Raw genomic sequence first — 27891 nt, 5'->3', positions numbered from 1 at the left:
GTGGTTCTCCTGACTCAAGAGCAACAATCCTTTTATAAGAGTAGTGGATTTCAAGAACAATAACACCCAATTCCGAGCCACAACAGCTCAATTGCCACTAACACATTCGAATAAGCAAAGAAAGAAATGCCAATAAGATAATCAAATAAGCATAGAAAAAAATTGGAAATTTTGGTATGGGATTTTGTTATAGGCAAGATATAATGTCAGGTAAACTACTATTTTGCTTCACTTACACAACATGGGCTTGAATGTGGCTTGCCAGAATGTAATTTGTGAACATACATTTTTAACAAGCTGAGTGGAGCAGTGAAACAAGTGTAAAGTAATCTACATATAGCAGGCATGGGCAATTTTTTTTTTAAACACTAGAACTTTTCCACCTAAGTGGGCTGCCTGCCAAGTGACTCATTTTATAATATGCGGACGATACGGTCCTTACTGTAGGCCTGCAGACGACTCTTAGAATGTTCACCTAATTTTGTTCTATCAATAAATTACCAATACGACTAAACCAAGAAACGTGTGTGTACGCTGAATAAAGTAAACTGTTTTCAGATGACTCAAAATTGGAAACGGTGCATTTTTATTAACTTCTAGTCATATAGCTTGGATAAACCACAGGTGTAGGGAGGGGGTCACCGTCGTCATATAGCCACTTAAACCTAAGATAACAGTATTAAATTCTGCTTTTCTACCTTTAAGCTACTTTGTGTGATCCATCCATGGTCCCTCTACAGTGGATCAGGTAGACACGGATGGCAAGTAAATCTTATGCAATGTATTGTAATGTACTGTAGAATATTGACATCGCTTACTACCCCTCTGAAGCTTCTCTCCAATGTCGAACTTTCAGATTAGTGCTTAGCATATCTGAAGCTACAGTAAAGGGGCAGAAGTACCTGGAGTTTTCTGTCGATGAACAAACAGCATTTGAAGCCAAATTAGAGAATGTGTGATTTAAGATATGCAAGGCGCAAGAAAGGTCACAGAAGCAGCTAATTAGGAGGGAAATCTCAAATGAAGGTCATTATCATCAAATAACTCCTGGGCAACTAATCTAAGCAAAACCCTAGCTAATTTACACGTCAGTTCCATGTACACAACGGAGTCATCCTACAGTCAGTTTAGACCATTATCTGCCACTCAGGCTATTAAGTTCTCCATCACTAAAGGTCTTTCTACATTTAAAAACGAAAACATTATGACTAACTCCACACGCCTGACATGGTTTGCCTGCCAAAATATACCCGAATATTGACCTCACTTGTTTTGAGGAGTATAATTTCTTGCTTTGGGTCTCACTTGTTACCACGGCAGGAATTCCGCTCTGGCTGGAATGAGTTGGACACAGAGCCTGGTTTTCAACATTATGGGTCCAAGAACAAGACACTAACATGCTGTATTGATGAGGCGGGCATTGTTGGCTGAGTGTAAACACACTGAAATGTATTTTTATCAAGATTGCGATTAGAAACAGTAAGTAAGCTGTTGAGGTGAGCCTGAGAAACAAAGACCCACAACTTGCAGTTGCGTGTTCCGATTTACAGATCGCGCTATTAAAAAACTTTGCTTCAATCAGACAAGATGGCAACAAATGTGAGCGACTAATTACTCAACAGCCTTGCATCAAGATTTTATGAGATGTTTTAATATAACAGTTTTAAAACAAAATGTATACAATTACATTGCTATTTCATAACAATTAAATATAAAGCCTAAACAGCATAATATCAGGGTTTTATTTTAAGTTTGATGTTGAAAAAGTATGAAAAATACATATTGCAGGATTGAAAATTGAATATTTGCAAAAAGCTATCAAGCACAATGAGAACTATGTAATATGTTTGCATTATTTTGTTTTGTCATTACCAAGTGACTAATCTTTTAGATGTTCTGCTTACACTGTGGCTTAAGTATATTTATGCTGTTCTATAATATTTTTATAGAATTGCAGCGGTTTTAATTAACTGTGCAATCAATTATAATTGTTCACTTATTAAGTGTAAATTGTAACCGGACAAGTTTATAATTGCAATTTCATCCAAAAAACGGGTAATGGAAAATTCACTGCACGTGTCTAAGAATTGATTCACTTTGAGGAAAAATCAAATTATCTGAAATAGGCGATGTTTTCAGGTGAAGGCAGGTCAGTGTTATACATTAAAGAACATGGAGCAGAAAAGCGTGCCCTTGTACTTTTTGGTGTTTTTGGATACATCTATAACGTCTTAAAAATGTGAAGATTTCAAAAGCTTCTTTAAGCCTTAAAATGACCCAATAGAGATCACTCATCATTGCATGTAATTTAAACAATGACAATAAAGTTGCAGCTAAAAGTTGTGGCTGGTTGGATGTAAAATACTTGGAAACAAGCGAGGGCATGCCAGAAGCTCTCAAGCACAGCCTGTAACAAAGAAGTGGAAGCTATGCAATTAAAGGGAAATACCATAAGCAGTTGATAGAAAACAAAATGAAATAAATCAGAGATTAACTTTGAAATGCATTGAATTAAGAATGTTCCCCAAGGATTACTCATTGTTGATAAACCACCAGAGACAACATTGTGTAATGAATGGCATTGAGTAGATGAACCACTTCTTAACACTATATCAAAATAAAGACACAGTAGTTGGGGGGTAGGGGGACGTTGTCCCATGTCACATTCAAGTCAAGGTTTATTTTCCTGTCAATAGTGAAATAGGAGACTAGGTGGCATTTCTGGGCTTGGTAAAAGTACAACTGCAGAACTAAGTAAAATATAGAACTACTTCTTTAAATGGGATTCTATGTTCCTGGAGACTCTTTTTCTGCGTTGTGTGTTTGAGGCTGTCTGGTGTGTGCATGATAATGGGATGGAGACAGAACTAATTCCGCGGAATAGGAAGAGCTAGAGTAGAGAAGATTCTGCACATGACTGGCTTGTATCACGGTTTTGATTCATGGGTAACTATTACCAGAAAACATTTGAGTCGGGTAAAAGAGTGGATTGGTAAACACAATACTATGTGTTGTCTAAGGAGGTTCGATGGAAGGAGTCTCAACTATTGACTTTTGGGACTGTCTTCTGTGGGTGCTAGCAGGTATGTAACTACGCAGAAAAGCCAATCTTGATTGAGCTTTATTGAGCTCAGCAGTGCATTCAATGCAATTATTAGATACCTCTTGCGGGTGTGACACATCTGTGGCTCTGTTCCTCACTATAAGTAAACACAACAGCTAGATACAGAAACATGGAAGATTAAAGGAAATATCGGAAGTGACCAATGGAGTGTGCCTGAGCTTTACCTTGGTAGCAACATTAATTCATTTATACTTCAATTATATAGAACCAAGTCTATCAGCTACATAAGAGGAACTAGCGGACATGTCCGCTCTCTCTTCGAAAGCCAATGGAGGTTCAGGAAAATTAGAGTGGGTGTGAGTCACAAAGCTATTTGAACTTTTTACCCAAAAGTAAAACATTTGCAATTCAACAAAACTAGTTTAACACCTATAAAAGCATTAACACAAACAAATATTTTAATTTGGCTACAGCAATTCAGAGGGGTGCAAAGTGTGTGTTCCAAAGTGGGAATACCATGAAAATGTGTGCACACTCACTAATATAGATGTGTGTCATAAAACTTTTCCGAATGCATTCCCACGATAACGATGGATAGAGCTTTTGCTAATAATGAGGGGTCGAGTAAATGTCCTAAGGTAGAAATGGGAATTCCACCCCACCAAAATTGGTGGGAGTGTAGTGTAAGGGTTTTTTTCCATAGGAGATCGTGTATTCCCAGTGGATAAATAAAAGAATAGAGAAAAGGGTATGCATGTGGGAAGGCACTTTCACAACTGTAGCTTTACCCCATATACAATTGTGCATGTTGAAATACCTCAGGCTTCTAATAATTTTTCAGGAGTATGGCTGAATCCTCCTACCGTCACAGGTTTGCAAGCATACTCTAGGAAACCCTTGTGGATTTTAATTTATGGCTTTAACCCCTTGCGTGCGTCGGACGGCCGCCGGCCGTCCGACGTCACGGTGGGCGTGTGTGGAGGACGGCCGGGGGCCGTCCGAACCACGCCCACGCCATAAATCACCCTCACCGTGGCGGAATTTCCACCGCGGTTAAAGGCCAAACTAATGAACATGGGCTTTTCCTTATATGATTATTTTGTGAAACTTTCTGGACATAGGCAGCAGACACATTTCAGAATCGACAAATGGAAAGGCTGTGTTGAAGCACACTATGAGGAAAGTGGGTGGGGGTAACCTGCCTGTGAGACTGGCTAGCCCATCATCAAAACAATGAACATGTGATGGTAGGCTGCCTAGCTCCCTCTCATCACTGGCCGCAGGAGAAAAGGGAATGTGGGACCTCTTGGCGATATGTTGAGTGCTTCAGGGGCAACTCCTATATATTACACAAAACAATGGGTAGCAGTGCAAGCTCCAAAAATACTTCAAGAGCAATATTTTCAAAGAGCGGGAATAGCTCATGTAAATTGTTATCATTTGAATTTTGTACAAAAACGGTACATCAAGAAGAGAAATTAGTCCTGTTGAAAAAGGGGCAAAACAAACAGTTTCACTAAAAAAATGTCACGGGTTTCAAACAAAACCTCAAAATCTAGCAAATGCTGCTGCAAACATAAGTGGTGATGACCAGACCACCCTCCAAAATTCGCTTTACTAGATTTACAGGGGGGAGTCATAACAGGGTAAGAACGAATACATTTTGGGGAATCTTTAATAGAGGCATAAAACACGAGGAGCCAAGAGAAAGGGCGACAGAACAAGGCGGTAGATTATGAATGGGCAGAGCGGGTCCAATCTGCCTAGGCTTCTTGGAACGGATGCGACACCATTCGGAGGCCATATGTAGGCAAGCATCAAAGCAATATTAATGAAGCATTTGATTTTGGCAGCATGGACCTGGACAGGCTGCAGAGCAGACTCGGAGTGTTCTCGGAAATAGAATTAGAACAATCGGGCAGAGAGACATCCAATGGCACCGGCCCAAATTTAGCAACATTTGAATAAAGACAGCCATCCGGGAACAACTGGCTCTTTCAGAACTTCCAAACCACACAATTAAAGAGACACACACGTATTTTGGATACTAAGATATTCTATCAAAGTAAGTAGCACATTACAATTATGCTTAATCGTTATAAGAACTGGAAGGCTGGGGTTAAGTTGAGTGTATTTGAATTTATTTATACTATAAGCCAAACACAAGGTGTTGCCTTATCCTCTTTCCAGGAAGATGGGGAATGGAGGGAAAACAAGTTATTATTTTAAATGGACAAAGAGAAAGAGGCAGAATCAAGGCGCTTGTCACCAGTCCATCAATAATGCCGCCAGCCACGTCAAAGGGTAAGGTTACTGCAGACAAACACAGAAAGGAGGAACTTTAGACAATAATAGGACTATGAGGGTGTTTAAAGGATGTGGGAAAAGGGCATTCCAAAGTGAAACCTGATAACAGTGACTGCAGATGTGAAAGAGACGAAAATAAAAGTGAAACATAAAAATACTGAAGAAAAGAATGCTCATGAACATCAGGTGATCGATATTAAGGAACAGCCAGAGAAAAAAAACAGTTTGCTTTTGGGTGTCTTTGGGGAACAGCCAGTTTTGAAGACTTAGACAAAACTGATCAACATCCGACTCGGCGACGGACAGACATCATAGGAACAGGGTATTGACAAGCATTGGTAGGTCTGGGCTTTATAAGCCAACACAAGTAGCATTGGCACGCTAGGGCAAGAGCCGCAGGAGCAGACAGAGAGGGCTACATTTGTAAAGTAGTTGCTCATGCAGTTAGATACAAGCACTATACTGAAGATGGAAGGATACGGCCAAACATCCAATAGCATTATGTAGGAGATAGAAACTTTTGGAGGCAAAACATGATTGACAAAGCCTCAAGCCAGTGGCTGAGAGAGGCCAGTGGAAGAAAGCCAGTGCTTGTAGGCCGGAATCAAAACTCTACCTATATTGTTATTGCAATAGGTCTGTTTGACAGCTGCACTTAAAAAAATCAATCACATTGGAGTAGTTCCTTTAGATCTGTGCGTGTTTCCTGGTGACATTTAATCTCTTCCAGGGACCCTCTCCATAGTGGAAGAATGATTCAAGACAGGATGCAAGGGCAGAATTGACCAATGAAACGGGGAATAATTGAGAGTACAAGCTAGGAGCATTCCTAGCAAAGTAAACACAGTCAATCCCTATGGGTCTCGCACCATTACTTTACACAAATGACAGAGCTATTCACCAAAAGCCACTTTTTATTTTACTATGACAAAACCCTGGCACATGTTTAAGAAATGAAGGTGAAAAGCATAAAAAAGCAGGCACAACAAACGTGTTCGGCATCTACAAAGTGTTCAGGTGAAGTACAATCACTTAGAATACTTACGGCCTGAATTCGATCTTGGTAGATGGGGTAACTTATCCTGTACGCTGTGTTACAAGTGCATTATATCCTCTGGCACTGGTAATACACTAGATGGGATATCTATCCCGTTTGTGACAAAATATCCCATCTGCCAAGACCTAAATAAGGCCCTTAGTTTGGCATAAAAGAGAGAGCTTGAGGGCACGCTGAACGACACTGACTGTTATTGTCACTTCGAGGTCTGAGCACATGATCCATGGTTTTCTCAGCAGCTGTCTCCCTAAAGTTGAGCAGCCTAGCGACTGGCCAGCCAACTCAGGGGCGACCACAAATGGTTGTGGGTACCCCATAAACATTTTGGAACGAACAACATTGACACAATATGAACAATTTGGAACAAATGAAAACAGATGCATAGCTAAATGTATTCACTGGGTTCGTCTGTCATCCTTTTGCCAAACTCAGTCCACTAACACGTTTCATCCAGTGCATGTTGCGGTTTCTCTTGGCGACCACCAAAAGATACTAATGAGAGGCTGAGAATGTCTTCAAAACAATTCGATGGCATAGGTGACAGCAACTAGCCTTTGTCCCAATTTTTGTCCCTGCCTCCCTTCTCTGCCAGACACCCCAGTTGCTGATTCGAGGACAGGAGTGTACTGGCGCCTGCTGAGATCCGAGAAGGTGTTTAAAAACTCAAGGAAGCTTTCTTGAAATCATTAAAGAAAACATTTTCCGTTGGAAAGGTAATCAATCATATGCTTAATTTGGAGCAGTCTTTTTTCTACTAAATTAAATAAAATAAAAATGGGCACTCAAAGTATTAAACATGGAATATTCACACAAATATTTTGATGAGTTTACAATAATTTGACAATTGCAATTCATGCAACAGGAAGCCGAACCTCCCAGCTAAGGCTGCCCTCACCAAGGGACATAGCGAAGGAGAGATGGTAAATAGGACGGAAATTAAAAACCCAGAGACTGCACTAATTCGCAGTACACTTTCATTCTGAATAGACCGGTTGTTCTCGCCCAAGGTAATGCATACTTGTATTTCCGTATTTTGTACCTTTAAAAAAAAGTCAGAGTGGTAACAAAAAGCTTTTAACCTGAGAGGAGAACAAAAGGGCCAATGTGAAAGGATCCCTTCGGATTTACTAGTGCATTGAAGACTGCACCTTTGCCTGGAGGTCTATGCAGACCGAAGATCAAGCTCAGTGCGGCATCGACCAATAGTACTCAGCGAAGGAGCCCAACGGTATGGGGTATGGTATACGGCACGGTGGCTTTACCTGTATATTTATCTTGGAGGTAGTTCCAGCATTTGCCTGCAGAAGCAGCCCATCGACAATCCTGGTCCTGAACATGAGCCCGATGTACCACGGCACGGAGATGGTGATATCCAGCTCGCTCCAGAGGATAATGCCCTCCCCGTGGAAGTGCTTGGGAAACGGCATGGCTGGAAAAGAATAGTTCGAGACGTCAGGTTCTTGACGATGAAACACAGGCATTTTTAAATATGGGGACGTTTTGCCATCACTTTGTATTTTTCTTTCACTAAAGGTTCAACTCTGAGAACTCCATTTATCATCACACCTCAGACTTCAACCAACCCATCCAAATCTTCGGCTGCAAACATACACTCTTCAAGTATCAGTTAGGACTATCTTTAACCCCTCCCATGCTCATGATGAGCTGAGCTCCTCATGAGCCACGGCGCTCCGGTGCTCACGCTCCGGTGTGGGGAGAATTCCCCTGCTGTGCTGAACGTTCCACGGGAGCCAATGCAACTGACTAGCTCAGCTCGTCATGAGCAAAGGAGCGCCGTGCCTCATGACGAGCTGAGCTCGTCATGAGCATGCGGGCGCTGTGTGCGCCCCCCTCCCCCCCAGCACAGCGGACAATAACCCCCGCAGCGAAGGGGTTAACAAACAGTTGTTGCTGGAGTATACTTATTTAGAACGCTGCCTTAGACCATACTCCTATTGATACCCACTGCCTTGTTCCAGGGCAACGACAACCCAGTGGCGACTCCTCCGCTAAGGCAGAAGAGCGAAGTCCCACAGGAAAAATAAAATGATGAGAACATCATGTTGTTATAATTTTCTTTTTCCGTACTGGCTCTGTTTAGGTGTGGGGCGGGCGGGCAGGACTGCCCACAGAACAGGGGGAGAAGTGAGGGGCACTTTCTAAGTGCGCAAACAGTCATCGCACTTAGCATGTTCTCCACTCGGCTGTATTGCAAAACCTGGGTGGAGAAAATGCACAGGCTCCCAGTCCCTGTCTGAGCACCGAACCACGGCACTCAGAACAATCACGGTGCTGCTGTCCTGCTGATGACAGCGGCATTGTGATTGGCTAGAGGAGTCTGGGAGCCTGTGTGCTTCCTGTTTCCTGCATCAGACAGAGGAGAGGCAGCGGCTGGCAGGTAAGTGGATTTAGCGCTTTTTTCAACCCCTCACTTCTCCCCGCCACTCCTGCCCTGTAGCGATTGCTACTGCGCCAGAATGACCAGCTGCAATACTCAATTGGTTCCTCACTCCTCACCTTCTGAAACAAACAACTATGTTTGGGGCAAACGTTAGTAAATGACGACCATTGAGTGCTCTGGACACACCTAATATATTTCCTGGTCAAGGATTGTCTTTTTCATTGCATTCCCCACTGATAACTTATTGCCTTTTGCCATGCGTCTTTACCACTCTTGTCCTCACCGTTAATTGATTTTTACTGGAGCACATTTCTATTACTTCCCTTCCTCACTGATTATGTTGATCTGTCACTCCTTCCTGAATAATTACGGATTCTCATTTGGTGCACGTCCTATTGCCCCCTCTCTTGCCTTGTGCTAAATATCGGTTGCTGCACATTATTGTCTATCACTTCCTCAAGGATTGTCTAGTGCTGTGCATCTCTATGCACAATTTGCCTGCTAGACTATGATGACAGGGAGGCTTCCCTTCATTTGTATTTTTTCATTCATTCTCGGCTGTTTTCCAATACATTTTCCACTCCATTCTTCAGATTTTTAGTCAAATTCATCTTCTGAGTCCTAGAAGTCTTATGTTTTCCTCTTTTGTTGCTCCCCCCCCTTTCAACTGTGCCTGATTAGGTCTACTTTTCCATTTATAACAACAAGTCTAGAAAGTTTGGTTTAAATCCGCAACTTCTCTGAAGCCTTCTACCTTGCTACAAGTGCAAAATAATCCTTGTGTTTCTGGTTAATTTATTCAACTTTAGCTACTGTAAAATGTTTACATTATCCCTTCAACTTTACTTTGTTACACTGCTCAGCTACAAGCTGGGACCCCCTGCTCTTTCGCTGTTCACTCTTTCCTGAGGAACCGCATTTTTGGAAACTGTTGATAGCCCTTTACACTTCGTCTAATGATGGTCTGATTGTAACTTTTGCAGATGGCTCAGAATGCCTCACTGGGATGGTTGCAGGCGAGTTCCTTTGGGTACTAGGGTGTCACAATATGTAAATTGGGTGTATGAAACAATACATGTCTCTTAAGATTGCATTACCAAATAAACATTGGCAATGCTAGTGGGTCTAGCTTTTAACTCAAAGTGCCACTATTTACGGGTGGGTTTAGGTACTCAAACCTCATCATATATGCACGGTCACTCTTACTTCTGCACATGCATACATTCATCCACCCACTAAGTTCATTCTTACATTCATCCACAATAAGGCACACAAACTCAACAAGTAAGCACAATAGAAATGAAAAGAAAAGAGAAAAATGCTACTATGTAAAGACGGTGGTCATGTGCTTGCAACTAACAAGAAGTGAAAAAAAAGTTAAACACAGCAGTGAGCAGCCTTCTTGGAATGCTATTGCATAAAGTGATTAATTGCTTCACAATCCCAAGATCGATGACGTGCACCTTCTAACTGTAGCAGCCATCTTAGAATGGTAAAATAATTACATACTATGGAAAATACACTTCAAGAAGGCTGCCCGGGTTAGACTCCGTGGCCACGTGTAACATAGTGTGCAGCAGATGAAATAAGTACATCAGCAACCTAGTAGCATTGTTTAGAGAGCTACATGGTGCTTAAAAAAAATAATAAAATAAATCAGGAAAGAAACAAGAGAGACCTATAAAAGGAGAAAATGCAGAACTGGCACTCAAGCCGTGGCATTGAAGCGTACTCAGTTTCCCTGACGGGGCGCACCTAATGAGGCACAATTATATGATTTAGAGAGTCTTTTTTTTATTTTTAAAACATATTTTTATTGATTTTGAAGTAACGTATATAGTCACATGTCTTGGTCACCTTATTGTAACAATCTGATAGGTCCATAAACTTTGTGGCATTGTCCATCGACAAAACACATAATTAACATTGTATGGCAGATATTCTCCAGATCTCCCTCATAACTCCCCTCCCCCCCTGAAACCGTGGTCATATCCCTTACGCAGCAGCATCATCAGTACATGTACACCCCATTTCCATCTTATCCAAGTGGCCGTGGTAGAACACAGCTGTTACATACATTATATAACAAGGTGTGGACCGTTGGTGGTATGGTCCCTTCAGACATAGATATCTTCTTAAGCTGACATATCAATCTCTGTGGATTTAAGCTCTTCCAACATAGTCCCCCATTCCAGTGCTATTGGCGTCTTTCGTAGCCCCCGCGCCTCTTCTCTACGGAGCGCTGCGCCCTCTGCAGTGCCCCACTTCAACATTTCCGTATGCCAGGTGTGCATTTCCGGAGGCTTACTAGACTTCCAACGCATCGTGATATTCCTAATAGCTAGGAGCAGTGCCAGGTCTATGAATCGGTATTGTACCTTGTGTTTTGACCTGTGCTTGTGTAATCCTAGCAGACATTCCTCCGCTGTATCTCGTACCGTAAGCTGAGCCGCCAGCCCTGTAATTTCTCTTATCCTGACCCAATAGGCTATCAGTTTAGTACACGTCCGTAACATATGCAGGAGTCCCACCCCCTCCATGCGGCATCTAGGGCAGGAGTGTTGTGTTCCTGGGAACATCTTATCCAGCTTTTCTGGAGTCAGATAAGCTCGGTGTAGTACCATGGTTTGAATAAATTTGACACTCGAGTTCCGGGACACCTTCCTGGGGTGTTCCAGGATCACTGCCCATTTTTTATCCGACAGGTCCCTACCTATCTCCTCTACCCAGGTCGCACGCAGGGGATCTAAAGGTATCCTAGAATGTGCGCTGATCTCATGATATATCCAGTGGACCAGGTGCTTTCCCCTCCCCATGTAGTGTACCATCTTTACCAACTCATTCTGGTCTGGTTCCTGGCCCTGTGGCGCCCAATGTTTCTTAACATATTGTAGCAATGCAGCATGTGTCAAAAATAAGTTATGGGGTGCACCCATCTCATGTACAAACGTGTCATGGTCCAGTAGGACCCCGTTATTGAAAAGGTCCGCCACTGTGGCGATGCCAGCCTCTGTCCAGGGTGTTATCCTACGTTTAGTGAGTGTACCATCGGCAAGCGGAAGGCCCATCAGTGGGATGTTACCTGCATACACCAAGGCCGCCTTGGTGTATTTTAGTGCCGCCTTCCAGCACTTAATCGCGGTATCTAACAATGAAGGCAAATCTCTCTGTAGCTTTTTTCCAGGCAGCAAAAGAGTGTGCAGTGTACCTTTATGCACGTCCACATCAGTGTATCCTATTTTGTGTAGGTTACGCCCTGCCACCCAGTAGGATAACCATTGTAACTGGCAAGCGTAATAATACGCCCGGAAATCTGGTACTCCTAGCCCTCCATCGCTAGTATCCACCTCCAGTTTTTTCAGGCTAATGAGTCTCCGTCCCGTACCCCAGATTAGTTCCACGAGCATAGTGTTCAGTGTTCTGAAAGTGGATAGTGGCACCACGATAGGCAAATTCGTAAAATAGTAAAGCAGGCGTGGCAGCACGACCATCTTTGTTATTGCAACTCTCCCCATAATGGATAAGGGCAGTGACGTCCAAAAAACCACACTGGATCGTAGGGAGCGCACCGTCCTATCGAGATTGCCCTCCAACATATCCACTGGGGCCCTTTATATTTGAATATGATTTAGAGAGTCAATGGCTGAAGGGGACTGATCCATCGCATGATGCTTTATTCTGTCTTGGTCAGAAACAGAATGTGAATGACACTGAAATCAACCAATGGCTGATGATGGCTGATCCAAAATCCCTCCTTGTGTGTGAATGAATATATGCGGACAAAAACCTGGCAGACAGCTAAAGCTGTCAGGCTGGACCTAAAAAGTACTTTAATACACCCATTGCTATATACTGTGCATACAATTGCAAACCGGTATAAAATCCACCCATACAGTTCTATTGCCTTTAACATATTTCCCCTACAAAAAAGTTAGCCCGACTGCCTTAGTCATAGGTTATTTATAATAAACATAGAAACGTAATGCACCCGACATCATTTTTTACAATTAACCAATCAGGTCTCTGGCCTTTATCGCTGGCTTGTCACCTTGGAAAGTAGAAAGGAGATAATGGAAATCTGATTACTTTCTTTCTTAAAGCACATGAGGTCAATTCCTTAAAGTGTATATATACCATGGCTCGCAGTCTGTCCTTAAGTCCACCATTAAGCATCAGTAATGTCTGTACTGTTGTGTACCTCTTACACTCCCTTTGACCAGCTTCAAGTCATCTATCTTACATTCTTACCACTTGTTTACAATGGATATGTCATTTTACTCTGTCTGAAGCATGTGAAGGTAGTGAGAAATACTCACAGTAGTTGTGTGATACAACATCATAGTGCACCTTGCAGAGTTATTTTTTATACGTTTATGCAGAATAATTAAAAGTACAGAAAAGGGTTTAGAAGTTTTGATTTTATGTACATTCTTTGGAAGACAGGACACAAGTCAATCAATTTTCCAAATTGTATCTTTCACTAACATGTGTAAAAGGAAAGATCTCGGTTCCTGAAATCAAAATCTTAAGTCACAAAATCACATCAGGTTTTTCAACATGGATTACTCAAGTAGAATCCCTTCTGCCCAGCTCTCTGGGGGGGTGGGGACGGAGGAGAGCAGTATTGCAATAGTTTCCTGATTCACAAAAGATTTTTATTTAGGTCTACTCTGCAAAGTGCATGTCACTGATGTATGCCCTCGCCCCTCTTACACCAAGATAACATTGGCGTATGTGCGCCTGCTGGATAGAAAACATAGGAAATCGCTGCACATTCAACTGAGTTGTAGGCCAGAATAATTCAGCTCTTGTCGGCCACAGCAGGCCAGAAAACATCTTGGTCAAGGTGTTGATGAACCACTAATAATTTTTAAAGGGAAAAAATTACGTGAGAGTTTAAAAAAAAATAAAGGCATCGAGGAGCCCGATGGGAATTATGTATATATTTTATCTTTAGCACAATAAAGCTTGATTTTCAATGCCCCAGCTCTGGGAACACGTGTCATATTATGTAAAGTCGATTTGCGCAAATAAACGCATGAGGTAAATCATTTTTAGGTTTTGCCTACGCAATGCGTACGAAGTACGCATGCGCTAGCAAAATCTAATGTTTTCTTCAGTTTTCTTCTGTGTAGTCGGGTATCCCGCCCCCTCCTCCCATTGGCTAGCTCCATAAATGGAGGCTAGCCATTGGGAGCCGGATCTGTCCGTCAAAGGCCGGACCAGATTCGGGGGCGTTCCCGAGAATTTTTCCCTTTCTGCTCACGTCATGTAGACGTGTTCACTCGGTAGGCGGGGCGTTTTTTCGGGCTCCTCGAGGTTTGTTTAGGCCGGCCGAGGAAGTCCAGGTGAGTCTTCCCTTTCCTGTCCCCCCTCCCGCTGTTGGTTCGTTTCCCGCCCCCCGTCAGTGTGTGGCCGTTCCCGCTCTCCCGTCAGTGTTTGGCCGTTCCCGCCCCCCTCCCGCTCGCCCGTGGCCGTTCCCGCCCCCCTCCCGCTCTCCCGTCAGTGTTTGGCCGTTCCCGCCCCCCTCCCGCTCTCCCGTGGCCGTTCCCGCCCCCCTCCCGCTCTCCCGTCAGTGTGTGGCCGTTCCCGCCCCCCTACCGCTGCAGGGTGCAGGGTGCAGGGGGCAGGGTGGGAGATGTGGAGTCACAGAATTGATCATTGGGGTAGCCATTCAGTCTTGGGAGGACTTGCAGTGGACCGCGCCCCCAGCTGTGCGGCGGACATGGGGTGAGGCGCCGAAGGTCAACAAGGGTGGTGACCGTGCGCTTGACGGACATTGTTGCTGGCCGGTCTTCTGCATTTTTACCACGGGCGCGTTGCGGGTGTGGGCCCCTGCTTTGCTGTGTTCGGGGGGGCTCATGTTCTGGTGTGATGGTTCATTTCTTTCCGCTCCCCCTGCCGTCTAGTGCAGTGATGAACCTCATTGTCCTGGAGCTTGGGGAGCCATGCCGTCTAACAGAGTTTCTTGTGAAGCTTGGAGCTTTTGTTGACTTTGGAGCAGCACTGCAATTGCTCTGTGGGGGAGCGAGCCGGCGTCTCGCCTGGCCGCGCGTGCTAAGGAGGGGGCGGGGGCATCTGGTGGTGTGTGCTCTACATGTTTCGTCTCGTCGGGTTCAGCACTTTGGGCGACTGGAATTGTCCGTGTGCTGCACGCCAATGTGCTGCCGTGCCGCGTGTCCCGCGGGATCCGCGATTTGTGTCGCGGTGGGTGCGCCCCTGTCCCCAACTCGGGGGCTTCCCCCGGGTGGGGCGGCTTTCCACGCCCGTGCTCCCTTCGGCTCATGTGGCGAGTGGTTGAAGCAAGACTTGGGTGGAGGAAGGGCAGAGTCATAAAGCTGCGTGTTATGATTTATGAATGAGTCTCACTCTTTGTGTGCACCCACAAGGTTCGCTTCCCATAGTGTTGAAATCATGGCTTTCTACTGCAAGACAGACAGCTGGGCTCGACCATTCAAAAGATAGGGGGATCTGGATTGACTTTGGTCAAACCTTGCTCCTGTCTGCTCGTTTCAGTGATAGGCTGTCTGCTAGGTCCATTTTACAGTACTACAAGGGACTGAAACAGACCTTTGCTTCCTTGTGCTCACCGACTTACACCTGACTGTCTACTCTTCAGCCTGCCTCCCTCCCTGTGCCAGGCTCTCGGGTGAGTGTGTCCCAGCGTAGGCTCCTCTTAGTCCCTCTTTCTCTTCATTCTGTACGACTTGCTCACCTGAAAGTTAGCTTTGCCTGCTTTTCTTTCACTGCACTTGGGTCTTCATGGATCTCTGATCGGCCCCTTTTATTGCCTGCTCTGGCCATCCCCGCTGCACAATGGTCTTGGCGTGGATGGTGTTTTCACTGCTGGAAAACGTGTGTGTAGTGGAAGGTGAGTGTGCACGGGGCCGCACCAGGGCTGTTTATTGTGCTATGTGGAGGCTAGTTTGGACTGTTGTGGTTTGCGTTTCTGGTTCTTGTAGGTCCGATTTGTTTTTTGTTTTTTTGTGACAGGGCATTCCGAATGATGTGCGGGCCCAGAACTAACATGTAGACCATTTTGTACAACAAGCCAGAGAAGCCCCACTATGGGAGTAGTTAAAAACATTTTCACCGTTCATTTTTTTAAATCTATATCAGTCTGGGCTGTTTGTATCTGCTTGCTTTCACTATTAGCTCCTCAATACAGAAGGGACCATCCTCCAGATGGACAATTTAAACCAGCTCCATAATACAGGTCTCCTTTTATTGGGTGCACATGCAACGCTAGACATTTTTGATGGTTATTGTACCTTATCAGTGGTGCAAATTGTGATCCTCTTTGGAGGGGTAGTAGCCCAGGATTTAGGCGTGGTGGGGGATAAGTCCTACCCTAGACAAATTTGCAAGTTGTTGGTATATGTTTCTAAAGAAGCAGATGAGCTGAAAAGGAGTTGCCATTTAAGGACTGTGTATAACAGTGGCTCACATTTGCTTTTGGTATGTGCCGGTCTGCTGGCTGTAACAATTTGCTGGGTAGCGGTGTCAACATTTGAATGAATGTTCTGATAACGTGCACGCTTTGACTGAATTACTTACTATTGGCGTTTTTATAGCGCTGATCATGTCATTTGTAAGCTACTTTAAAGCACTCGCTGGTGGGTAAATCAGTCTCATGCGCAGTCTCGCTGGCGAGATTTAACAAGCATTAAAAATGCAATAAGTCTCACCTTGTATTAAGTTAAAGCCATTTGCTTTGCTATACAATACCATTAGCAAAGCAAATGGCTTTAACTTAACCGAGGCGAGAGCTGTTGCATTTTCAATGCTTGTTTTATTCTGATCCTGCTGTCTGTGATCTCTGCTTTGATTTAGTAATGTAATCTTACTGTTTGTTTTGCGCATAAAGTGCTTGTTAGTTGTGTTTTCATTTATTCTATTCGCCTTATGTGTTGTGTTTATGAAACTGCCTCATCTGTGCAGACTAATGTTGATTCGTGGCCCAGCTTCTTCTTGCGCGTGGAACAGTCACAGGGATGGTGTTAAAATGTAGTCTGTCTTTGTGGTGGGCAGAAACAGACGCATCAGCCAATAACCTCTCCTTCACTTCAACAGTGATTTGTTATTATTATTCTTGTATCATTACGAACTCTCGTCCTTTTCATTTACGTGACCCCCTTCTATTTGCCTGTAACTACGCTTGGCCTCGGGCTTGCAGTGTGTTGGGGGGGCTCGCAGTGTGTGGGGGGGGCTCGCAGTGTGTGGGGGGGGCTCGCAGTGTGTGGGGGGGGGCTCGCAGTGTGTGGGGGGGGCTCGCAGTGTGTGGGGGGGCTCGCAGTGTGTGGGGGGGCTCGCAGTGTGTGGGGGGGCTCGCAGTGTGTGGGGGGCTCGCAGTGTGTGGGGGGGCTCGCAGTGTGTGGGGGGGCTTGCAGTGTGTGGGGGGGCTTGCAGTGTGTGGGGGGCTTGCAGTGTGTGTGGGGGGGGCTCGCAGTGTGTGGGGGGCTCGCAGTGTGTAGGGAGGCTCTGTGGGTGTGTGGGGGGGCTTTGTGTGGCTGTGTGTGTGGGGGGCTCTGTGTGGGTGTGTGTGGGGGGGGCTCTGTGTGGGTGTGTGTGTGGGGAGGCCTCTGAGTGTGTGTTGGGGGGGCTCTCTGTGGGTGTTTGTGTGTGTCATTTGCGAGAGATAAAGCTAGTGGCATTGTAAATGACAATGCCATTTATTTATGTTAAAAAAAAACATAAATAAAAATATTGTCAAGAGCAATGCCAGTAGCTCAAACTTTAACAAAGGCAAAACCATTGCATTGTAAATGCTTGTTTCTCTTGCAGGGCACTCGGGTTACATCTCACTTTTTGTGGAAAAAGAAACTAAATATTTGGACGGCAACACATTTAGATTAGACACGTTCTGCCGCCTTTGTGCTTTCCTGAGCGATATGGAAAATAGTTTTTCTTTGGCGCTGTGATTTCTGAAAAGCTTTCATCTGGCAAAAGGTCTCCAAACAGCTGTTCGAACTTATCAAGAGAGTTCAAAAACAGCCACCACTGTCGGGATTATCAAAACAAACACACAAACTTGGCACATTTCCCCGTTAGAAAGTATGTCAACCAGCCGGTGACGTGGGATCAATACGTATAAAGTCAGTGGAAAAACAAGCACTGGCAAGGCCAATAGATAAGCAGTGGCAAATCCACTAGTATCACCTTCTGGCTTTGCCACTGCTCTCTGGAGATGCTCTTCAGCACTGGCAAAAAAAACTAAACTAAAACTAAATAAAACAATAAGGAAAAGCGTGATAATGTATAACATACACGAGTCATCATGCATGTGTTCCGATGCATCATGGCGCTGCGGCAGCCCCAGCATGATGATGTATATAGGCGCATATGTCGCCAAGCATGCATATGTATGTCATGAGGCAGTGGCCGTTCACTTTATTTACTCTTCAAAAGATGACGAACGCTCTTAAAACAGTAACACAAAGGAGCTACCCAGCTGGAAATTTTAACTGCTGGGCCCTCCTAAAACAAAAACATAAATAAAACAAAAATGGGACAAATAATGGAGGAGCTGGTGTGAGGAAATCGGGTAAATGCCGTTGGCCAGTGTTCAGTAGAGCAAATGAGGAAGGAGTTATTAAAAAGAAGAAAAAAAACAGCAGGACAGGGATAGGTGGGGGAAGCAATGACAAGCGGAGGGGTGGGAGGGGACTACTGAGAGTGTTGGTGGGGCAGGGTGTTTTGATGGAAACATCGCAGAGAGGAGAGAGCAAGAAAACACAAGCTTTACAATGAAGTGTGAAAAACAAAATAAACAAAATTCCCTAAATGCAAGAGATACAAGCATACAGGTTATCCAATCAAAGGGAAGGTAAATATGCTAAACTCCACTGGGTGGAAAAATACAAGAAGGAGAAGGAAAGTCGTCGAATAATCAAGAAAACAACCAATCTTCAGCAATGGGCTGCACAAAGTTCACTGTATGCATTGTGCTCCAAGGGTCCTTGGTCAACCTACTGCTGAATCGGTTGGTAGGTATGTCCTAACGAGCATCAGTAAAGTATTAAGCCTGGTTTTCATGCCGCAAACATGCAAAGCGAGGCATGATTTTGTGGTGAGGATCGTAATAGTACACAAAAGCAAAAGCAGAGCTGCACCACATAAAAAATCAAGAGGTGTTATGTTACGATAAAGTATAAAACTATTTGGGAATAACCGATTCTGGCAAGATCTAGTTGCGTTTCTTCCTTTATTGGTGCATCATTTAAAATTCATAAAAACATCAGCCAACACGATTCATCCAGTAAAACCTTGGACATCTTCAGGGCATAGAGGATTTGATGCATCAGTGTCAAAGCATCCAATGGTCAGGAAACATTCCTTACAGTAATACGCCAAGGAACGGTATCTGTATATTTTCACCAGAAGTAAATAGTGTAGCAATAACCATGTCAAGTAGGCAACTCTAGCTGTATTAGGAAAGGCTACAACCCATGCAGCTAGCAAATCCTGGAAAGAGTCCAGTTCCTTGTATTGGTGTTTCTAATTATGAATAAGAATAGGGTGGATGGGGAATAAGCCACCCTGCCATATACACTTTGATAGGTGTTGATGGGGTCGAAGAGCCAACTGCACAGCATGAAGTCCTCTTCCTGTAACAAGCTAGGCCTCGCCTACTATAGAACTATTGGCTTTGTCAATGGTTTTTACCCATGTAGTACAGCAGAGTGGCTGTTGTACAGAATGGCTGAAAGTAAAAACATAAAAAGTGTATAATCCTGCCAGCGTTTTCTTAGTGTCATCAAGATGGGAGGCAACACGGAGGGAGGGCACGTGGAGGGAGCTACACAGACAACGATGGGTGCGGGAAAAATATCATAACATGGCCAGCGCGGTCCACTTTTCAGAACTTTTTTTTTTACTGTGGGGTGGGAGGCAAAACGGAGGGATGGGGCAACACTGAGGGAGGGGGGAGGAGGTATCAAAGGGAGGAGATAGCATGGAAGAAGAGAGGACAAGTCGGTGGAAGCAAGGACAACCGGGGAGGGAGGGGCTGGGAGCAAGCAGACGGACTACAGAGGGTGGAGGTGCGGGGGCAAGCAACAACACAGACACCAGAAGGAGGGAGAGAAGGAAGGTTTGTGGGGGAAAACAACATGGGAGGGTACAAGGGGATATGGCAAGCTACACAGATGTGGACGGGAGTGAGGGGGGGGAGAAGGAAGATGGACGGGTGATAAGCACACATTGGAGCCGGCTGAAAATACACACTGGTGCTTTAACACAAAAGAAAAACTAGCACCTATCAAAATGAGCAATGGAAGAACACAAGCAATGCATTGATGTTCCATGGGAGGGACAAACACACAAAGAGGAAGGAAGCGTACAGCAGCTGACCAGTAAAAAGTAAGCAACTTACAGTGACAATAAAGCCAACCAATTTAAAGCAATAGGTAGGCATATATGTAGCATATAAGCATGTTACTAAAACGGGTTTACTTTTAACAAACAAAAAAATAGTGTAGTCAGTAAAACCATTTATGACTCCTGTACGCTGCAGATAAGTAGCTGTTAGTGACATGGAATTTTTTTTCACCATGTATCTTGAGTGACATCACAGACATTTAACTTCACTCATTGTCAATTCAGGGAAAAAATCCCTATTGTTGACAGCTGCTCACTTATAATAGAGTATGCAAAAAGTGACATATGGGATGCTTGAATTAATCCCAGACAGAGGAAACTGCTCGGACTACATCCCAGTATGTCTTTATTTTACACACCATGTGCAAAATAAATACTTATTTGCCATATGCAAATAAGTATTAACACTTCTTCAACAGCCCAAACTGATAGGCCTGGTCCTCCCTAAACCATACCACAAGGAAGCCAACACTGGTTTCGCCATTATTAGCGATCAGTGGGGAAAAGCTTGGTTCCAGTGGCGCAGCGTGCTTGGGACCTACATCTGGGCATACCCTTCCCACGTAGGGAGTAGCACTGATGTATACAAAAAGGTGATGAATGGAATGCTTAAATTAGTCTTGGCCGCTGGTAACTACTTGGGCCGCATACAATGACATATGTCAAAAAGGTACAGATAAAGACCTCATGGCACAGGATGGATTTATCCGCAATCGTAACCTTGTGATGGTCCACATTTCTTTACCAGTGAGTGTTAAGAGGCCTGGTCTCATCAGTAACATAAATCTTCAAAGCTCGCCACAGTTCTCACCACTCCCGAACACTCCCATCCATTCGGTCAGGGGTCAGATTAAATACAATTGCCATTCCAGCCCTTCATTTGCATCCAGTGATGAGGGCAGAAGCTACATATTTACTGACTGATGAGTGAGATCTTGAAGCTGGTGAAAACTTGAACTGCCACTGGTGCGTTGTCATGTTCTATAATCCCTCATCTCTTTTGGGGGTTCCACATTAAAGATTTCCAAATTGCTGCTCTCAGTAAGAATGGTTACGGTCTATACTTGTTTTTAAGCCCTTTACATGTGCTGTTACCCGATGACTGCCTCTTATAGTCTTCCCCTGCACAAACACTTAGTCCCAGAATGACTCAGTGGCCTCCTAGGAATCACTATATATAGATTGTAAACATTTGCCAACAGACATAAGATACAACATGGCGTTTATCATACCTTGCTCACAATTCTTCCCACCAAAGTGGAGGGGGCACTCGCAGGCATAGGTGTTCCATTTATTGACACATGTTCCGCCATTTTGACAAATTGTCATGTCACAGAAGTTCTTCTTTGCCGAACACCCTGTTGTTTGAAAAATGGAGTCTGTTAGGCTCACACTCGTTGTCCAGCAATTATGTTAACACAACATAAAACTTTTAATTTACACCACATTCATGTCTCAATTCACACGATTTGAGCATGTAAGTGAAAAGTAGCAATGTGAGCACTAGCTTACTATGTTTCTGAACACGGTAATATAAAAATATGCTACACGCACCAATTAAGCCAAAGTTTACAAAACAATGTAATTTTTCTGTTTGGCTTTTTTTAAGTGGCAACAACATACAGTCTTATTAGTACTAGAACATTAAATGAGACAGTCAGATTATCTAGTTGATGTTCTACAGTAAAGGGCAAGAGGGCATGACCCACTCCAAGTGTTCAGGATAACCTCTTACTATGTAAGAGTTCCGGCTTTATATTCATGTTATAATTTTCATATGGCGAAAAGTGAGGTAAAAAATAAAAAGTGCAGGTTGTCTTAACATGGGCAATTTTGATTATTAGGACCAATGAAATAAGCCTAGAAGCATATCAATGTGCATATTTCCAAACATACTCCAAGAGACTGTGTGAATTCCAATAAATAAGTTAATCTAAACAAGTCGGAAACATGATTAGGCTACATAAAAATGTTCTGGTTATTTTTTCTTCAGGGCACAGGAAAGGGGCGGTATAGTGCAGTAACGAGCAATATGTCAGTTTTGTAGCTCTTAAACGGGATGTAGTGAGAGACAATTGATGTGGGGAAAATTGCATAGCAAACCCCAGGAGTTTGCAAGTACTTCGGATGTAAATGCGCCACATCCATTGTCAACAGTACGAACTGGTTGCAAGTGAACAGATGACTGGTGTTTCCCAATGAGTTAAGGTATAGAAAATACTAGACCCTCTACCCCTCACTGGAAAACTGAAATATAACCTTTTTTTCCAGAAAACACTGATCCTCACAAGGTAATCTATAGGCTGTGTAAAACTGAAACACAGCTGCCACAAGAAATTGATTCCTGACTTTTAGACTTTGAAATATATGGTGGACTATTCTGACCCCTGCAAATATAGGGAACATTGTTTATTTTACATGCTCTTCCCTGAAGTCATCCAATAAGCTACCAATCTCCTAATATGAGACCTAATTGCAGAACTTCACCACCACTGCTGTGAATGCCATCTCTCCCTCCAATTGAGTTAGGTTTCCCATAACGTAAATATTGAATTGTCCTTACCTGCAATAGTGCCGTTATTAGCTATAAAACTAGCCATGTCTATTGGTTTGTTGTCAATGGACAAATTTCTCATACAGCCTATGAACTGTCTATTCTGTACCGGAAAATCTTCAGGCAAATTTGGAACACCTCCAAGCAGCAGTGGACCAGTCAAATCCAAAGACCTACGGTAAAAAAAGGAAAATAAGTGTTGAAAAATCCAAATCTGTATGCCGTGTTCAGAAATCATTTTGTGCATAAATTAGCAGGTCTTTTTCGTTGGTCTAAACAAACACTTGTAAATGGTAAAAGACACAAAAAACAAGAAGCAATCACATTTCAATGTTGCATGTTTTTAATCAATGCGGATATGATCTTGAACTGAAACAAATCCCGGAACCGTACATCTTGGATGGTTTTCACCAGCACTATTCTTATTGTCACACTTTGTTTCAGGGTAGGTCTTTGCATAGCAACAAAGACCGCGCAGTTACAGGTGTAGAGAGGTCACTAGACTAGAAAAAAAGAGCAACTAGAATTTATTTTTTCATGAACTGTGAGATGCTAGTGGGTTTCACAACCGCTATTCTTTCAGGACATGTATCCTTAAGCTCAACCTCAGTGCTTCGTAGCAGCACAGAGTGAGCTAGTCCAATCCTTGAGACACTAGATCCACTGTAGTTTCTTAATGGTTCAAATGTCTTATGGTTGGCAGCAAGACTTGGGGTCCACTCCCTAAAGGGGACATACACATTGCCTCTGGAGATTCCTGCAGTGCAGATACAAGAGACCGGCATTTATCTTGGGTGTACTCTGTGGTACTGCAGACTCGACATAAGAATTCAATGGAACCACCCTGATGCAGACCAAGGTGGCCAAAACCTGTCATGGGTTTCCTGTGTTTCACAATCAAGGGCGATGCACTTCCCTTTTGTGGAGGGTCCCAGTTTATTTTGCATATGACTGGTCCTGCTCAGCGAAGGCTCAGTGAGCAAAACAAAAATGGAATAAAATGTGCCTAAACTTGTTACTAGCGGTTATGATTAGTTCCATTTCTCTCTATTTGCTTTTCACATTGAGTAGCCTTAAGCATGTGCAAACGTGGGCCCTGTAGCTCCCTGTGCCGCAGGAGCATAGGCTGAACTGCACTGATGAGGCACAACAAGGCCAAACTGATCTACGCCTGAAAGTGCTGCCCCTCAAAGGGGACATGGTCTCCCTTTTGTGGCGGACTGCACCATTTGGGATGGGACCAATCTTGACTTGCTTTTGGTTAGTCCATCCACGTACTGTTACAGTGAAGCAAAAATATATGGACTGGAATGTACCCTTGGTATTTGCCACTCTCTATGATTAGTTCTAACATGCATGTACATGAATTTTGCTTTTCTCAGCAATTCTGCTGAACCATCACACGGTCTGTGAAGGCAAAACTCTTTTAAAATAATATTTTCCTAATTTGCAGTCAACAAGATGGCACAATTCCAGGTTGCTGTTGCATGGTATTCTTGGAATTAATAATGCAGTTCTCAAACAAATCACTACAGTGTTCAGATTAGCGGTTCATTACTTTTTGGATCCTGTCTGGGTTCCTTGAGCAGCACAGGTGTAGTTCTTAATGAGATTTGCGAAACGCACAGCCACAGCGGTATCACAATCGTCAACTGTAACAACGGCTACTTTCTCGCCAGATGGCCCATGGGGGATACCCAGTCTTCCAATGTTGGGCTGCCAAGAGAAAAGAAAAGTAGAATGTTAAGGTTTGTGAACTTGGTATCAAATGACTTCCCTGTGCAGTACTTGCATAATTACACCACATTGCTGGAATTCTGACATTTTTCTACTCATTCATTACAACCCATTCTGCAGTACATCAATGCCCTCGGTATGTTTTCCCATCCAGGGTAAGGGGAGTTAAATGCTTGCAGACCGACATATACATTTTGAAACATACCCTTTACTCTGACCAACAAGTATTTGTGATGTGATAACTAATAGCCAGTACCTTGTAAAGAATCTGGACCACACATCGTGATATATTGATGTGGCAAGAAACAAATGCACAACTTTCCAGTAATTTCAGAAAATGCTGGTCACTTTGACAGTACAGAATAACCCACTTTATAATAATTCTCTTCTATTGGCTACCTCTCCAAGACGTGCCCATCATTTCATCCAACCTGTTGGTTATTTTATTGCCAGGGGCGTAGCTTGGTCAGTAGGATTAGGGGGATGTGAGCTTCAGATTTCCTAACAATCACGCTGGGACATCTTGTTAAACACATTATATGAGATGCAGGACATCATGGGGGCTTAAAGGGCAAGTGTACTTCAAACGCAATATTTTTCAAACCAATGCACATTTTTTAAGCCCTTCAAAACATAGAAGAGAGTGTGTGTGTTTTTGTCAGAGTGGGCATATAAACATCCCATGTGAAACCCCAAACACACTTCACATTAGTGACATTACCGGACTGAAAGCACTTGTACCCAACGATTTACTACAGAATACATATTTTATGGGGGTGTAACACCCCAAATACCCCCCCTGAAGCTACGCCCCTGTTTATTGCTCACTTCCCTAATCAAAGCCCGGGCCATGGCAGATCTCACATGGGTGAACATACAAATCCTCTCTTTTTGAAGGGGGAGAGGATAATTTAGGGGCAGGCAGCTGGTGACCCTCAAGTTCGCTTCCCCAGGTGGGCTTTAATATGGACTACATGTTATGCCCCAGTATTATTTTTTTTCGTGTTAACATTTTATATAGTGAGAACTCTATACATGGACATTGGAATGCTTTACATGCCACCAGTTACATTACAAAACGTCAGATTCATTTTTTTTTTTAGGCACGGGGAGATGAAGTGATTTGCCCAGAATCACAGGGTGTTGAACTGATGGCAGACTCGAGAGTGGATCCTCAGTTGCAAAATCGGCAGCTCTGGCCGTAACACCACATCCTCTCCCAAATATACCTTCAAACCTATGCCTTACTTTTTCTGTTGTTCGCTGTGTGGCCAGCGTGTTTGAAATTGTAAAATGTTTGTATTGTAAGACATTACTGACACACACAAAAGAAGAAAAGAGAAAAACTAGAAAGATAGAAAGGCAGGTAGCGGCTCGGATACTGGATAGGCCTCGTTGTTCGTATTTTCCAAGCTCTCCTGTATGGATCACACAGACAGAGCTGCTCCTGTGCAGGATCACACAGACAGAGCTGGTCTTGTGCAGGATTTGTTTCCTTGGGTGTAAACAATATATCACAAAGTTTGTGCATCAAGGTTCAATATGCCTACAAAGTTACTCTTAAAATAAAACAGGCAAACCCATACAACATTTTTCCTCAGATTCCCATAGCATCTCGGACATTGCTACAAAACACATGCAGGCAGGTGGGTTGTCTAGTTCAACCAGAGGTTAAAAAAAATTGAAATATGAACTGTCCAAATGTTGGCCTACATCCTAAAGTGGCCTTTACCGCGATGCTCCTTGGGATCAGTAGTATTTAAAGATGTGATTGTTGGCTTCATCTAGCTTTGCAAAGTTTTCTGTTTTAACGTCATCAAAATCATGAAGTTGGCTGCGTTTTTAAAAAAAATCCCACAAACTAGGCTTTGTGGGAAAAACTTGTACAATCGTTTATTTAGTAGAGTTCTTCCACACACAAAAATCCAGGAAAAACACTCAAAGCAATAACTTTTTTGCAGGAAATTTCATGCATGTGAAATTCTGCGAAGTTGACAAACTTTGAAAGTACGTGAACCGTGAATTCTGTTCACAAAATGTCAAAATATTGTTGGAATTTGTATTTTTCACTAACAGAGGGGATTTCAATAGTTTGTGGACGTGACTAGCATCCCCACGACCCAACAAAAGAGAGCGATATCATAGAACTGTTGTAACGTACACAGAGTGTACATCAGTTGGTGCCTTTTCCACAGGATGCCAACTTGGATTTGGTGAAGATGTGTGTGTTATCAAACATTAATGATCCTAGCCATGGTACCATTTGCCCATTAAAATGACCTCTTTGCGAAATAATAAAAACTATCTGACAAATCAGGAAGGGCTCCTGTTTATTTGTGCGTCAATACATGGTCCCTTCTCCCTAATTGTTTTCATTACGATGCGTGAAAGGAAGGGATAGAACATACCCGATCAAAAGGCATTACAGCCATTCACATTTTATTGTAGGGCTTACACAGAATTAAAAACTATGTGGCGTAACACAGTCATAAGTATATGGCCATTGCATGTGGTAAACAGGGTCGAACTGGGACACAAAATAGCCCCCCCCCCCGTTAGCGAAGCAGATAGCTAAAAAAAAAAAGTGGTATTATCACTGAAATCTACAGTAGAAACTGGCCATAAAACCAGAACACAAATGCTAATAAACCAGTTCACACACTGATCTGTCAGACTAGCCCATCTGGCACTGCCAGATTGCCCTATAGGCCAGTACGACCCTGGTAGTAAATTCACGAAGATAAGTGGCTAATGCGTGCTTATCTGATACTGCGGTTCTTAACCTTTTGACTTCTGGGGACCCCCTCTTAAATAATACTGGAACCTGGGGACCACCACTGAATCATTATTGGAATCAGAGAACCCCCCCACCGAGTCATTACTGGAAGCTGCGGACCCCGGCCTAAGCATTGTCGATGTTTTGAACCGCAAAACAATATAGAAAAAATATAGAAAAAAGAATTTATTAAACAAATACACAGCAGATGACATTTCATTTACTTTGCAAACAAATAAATAAAAAAAACAGAAATCACAATTTTAACTTCAATAGAAAGGTTGGAGTTTTTCTAAATTCAATTGAAGCCACTCATCATCCATACTATGTTATGTTTGATGCACCTGCACTGCTCCCACAAATCAATCTGAGGATACTAACTTAATTTTTAGCCAACAATGTCAAATTCCTACACATTTACAGAACGTTTTAAAACGTTCAATTTGTACATATAGCTTCTTTATTTATAAACACTTTAATCTGTTAATATTATTTAATTTTATATGTAGTCGTGGACACCCTGCTGAGGCTTCGTAGACCCCCAGGGGTCCCTGGACCACAGGTTGGGAACCACTGGCCTAATACATTTGTGCTTGTGCAGGTAGGTATTTCAATA

The 27891-nt window shown here is 43.3% G+C and overlaps 1 protein-coding gene across 3 annotated transcripts in view; it reads right to left on the bottom strand.

Moving 5' to 3' along the window:
- Positions 1 to 27891, bottom strand: part of CELSR1 (cadherin EGF LAG seven-pass G-type receptor 1) — a 543153-nt gene that overhangs the window by 147714 nt on the left and 367548 nt on the right. For all 3 annotated transcript variants that reach the window (XM_078679766.1, XM_078679759.1, XM_078679776.1), the window contains exons 6-9: positions 24321 to 24478; positions 22772 to 22935; positions 21441 to 21566; positions 7691 to 7857 (exon numbers count right to left, since the gene is read on the bottom strand). In XM_078679766.1, the coding sequence (XP_078535892.1) occupies positions 7691 to 7857; positions 21441 to 21566; positions 22772 to 22935; positions 24321 to 24478 (615 nt within the window). The remainder of the gene's footprint in view (positions 1 to 7690; positions 7858 to 21440; positions 21567 to 22771; positions 22936 to 24320; positions 24479 to 27891) is intronic.

Source organism: Lissotriton helveticus, chromosome 1_1, assembly GCF_964261635.1.
Source record: "Lissotriton helveticus chromosome 1_1, aLisHel1.1, whole genome shotgun sequence".
Lineage (NCBI taxonomy): Eukaryota > Metazoa > Chordata > Amphibia > Caudata > Salamandridae > Lissotriton > Lissotriton helveticus.
This window is presented reverse-complemented; position numbering and strand designations above follow the sequence as displayed.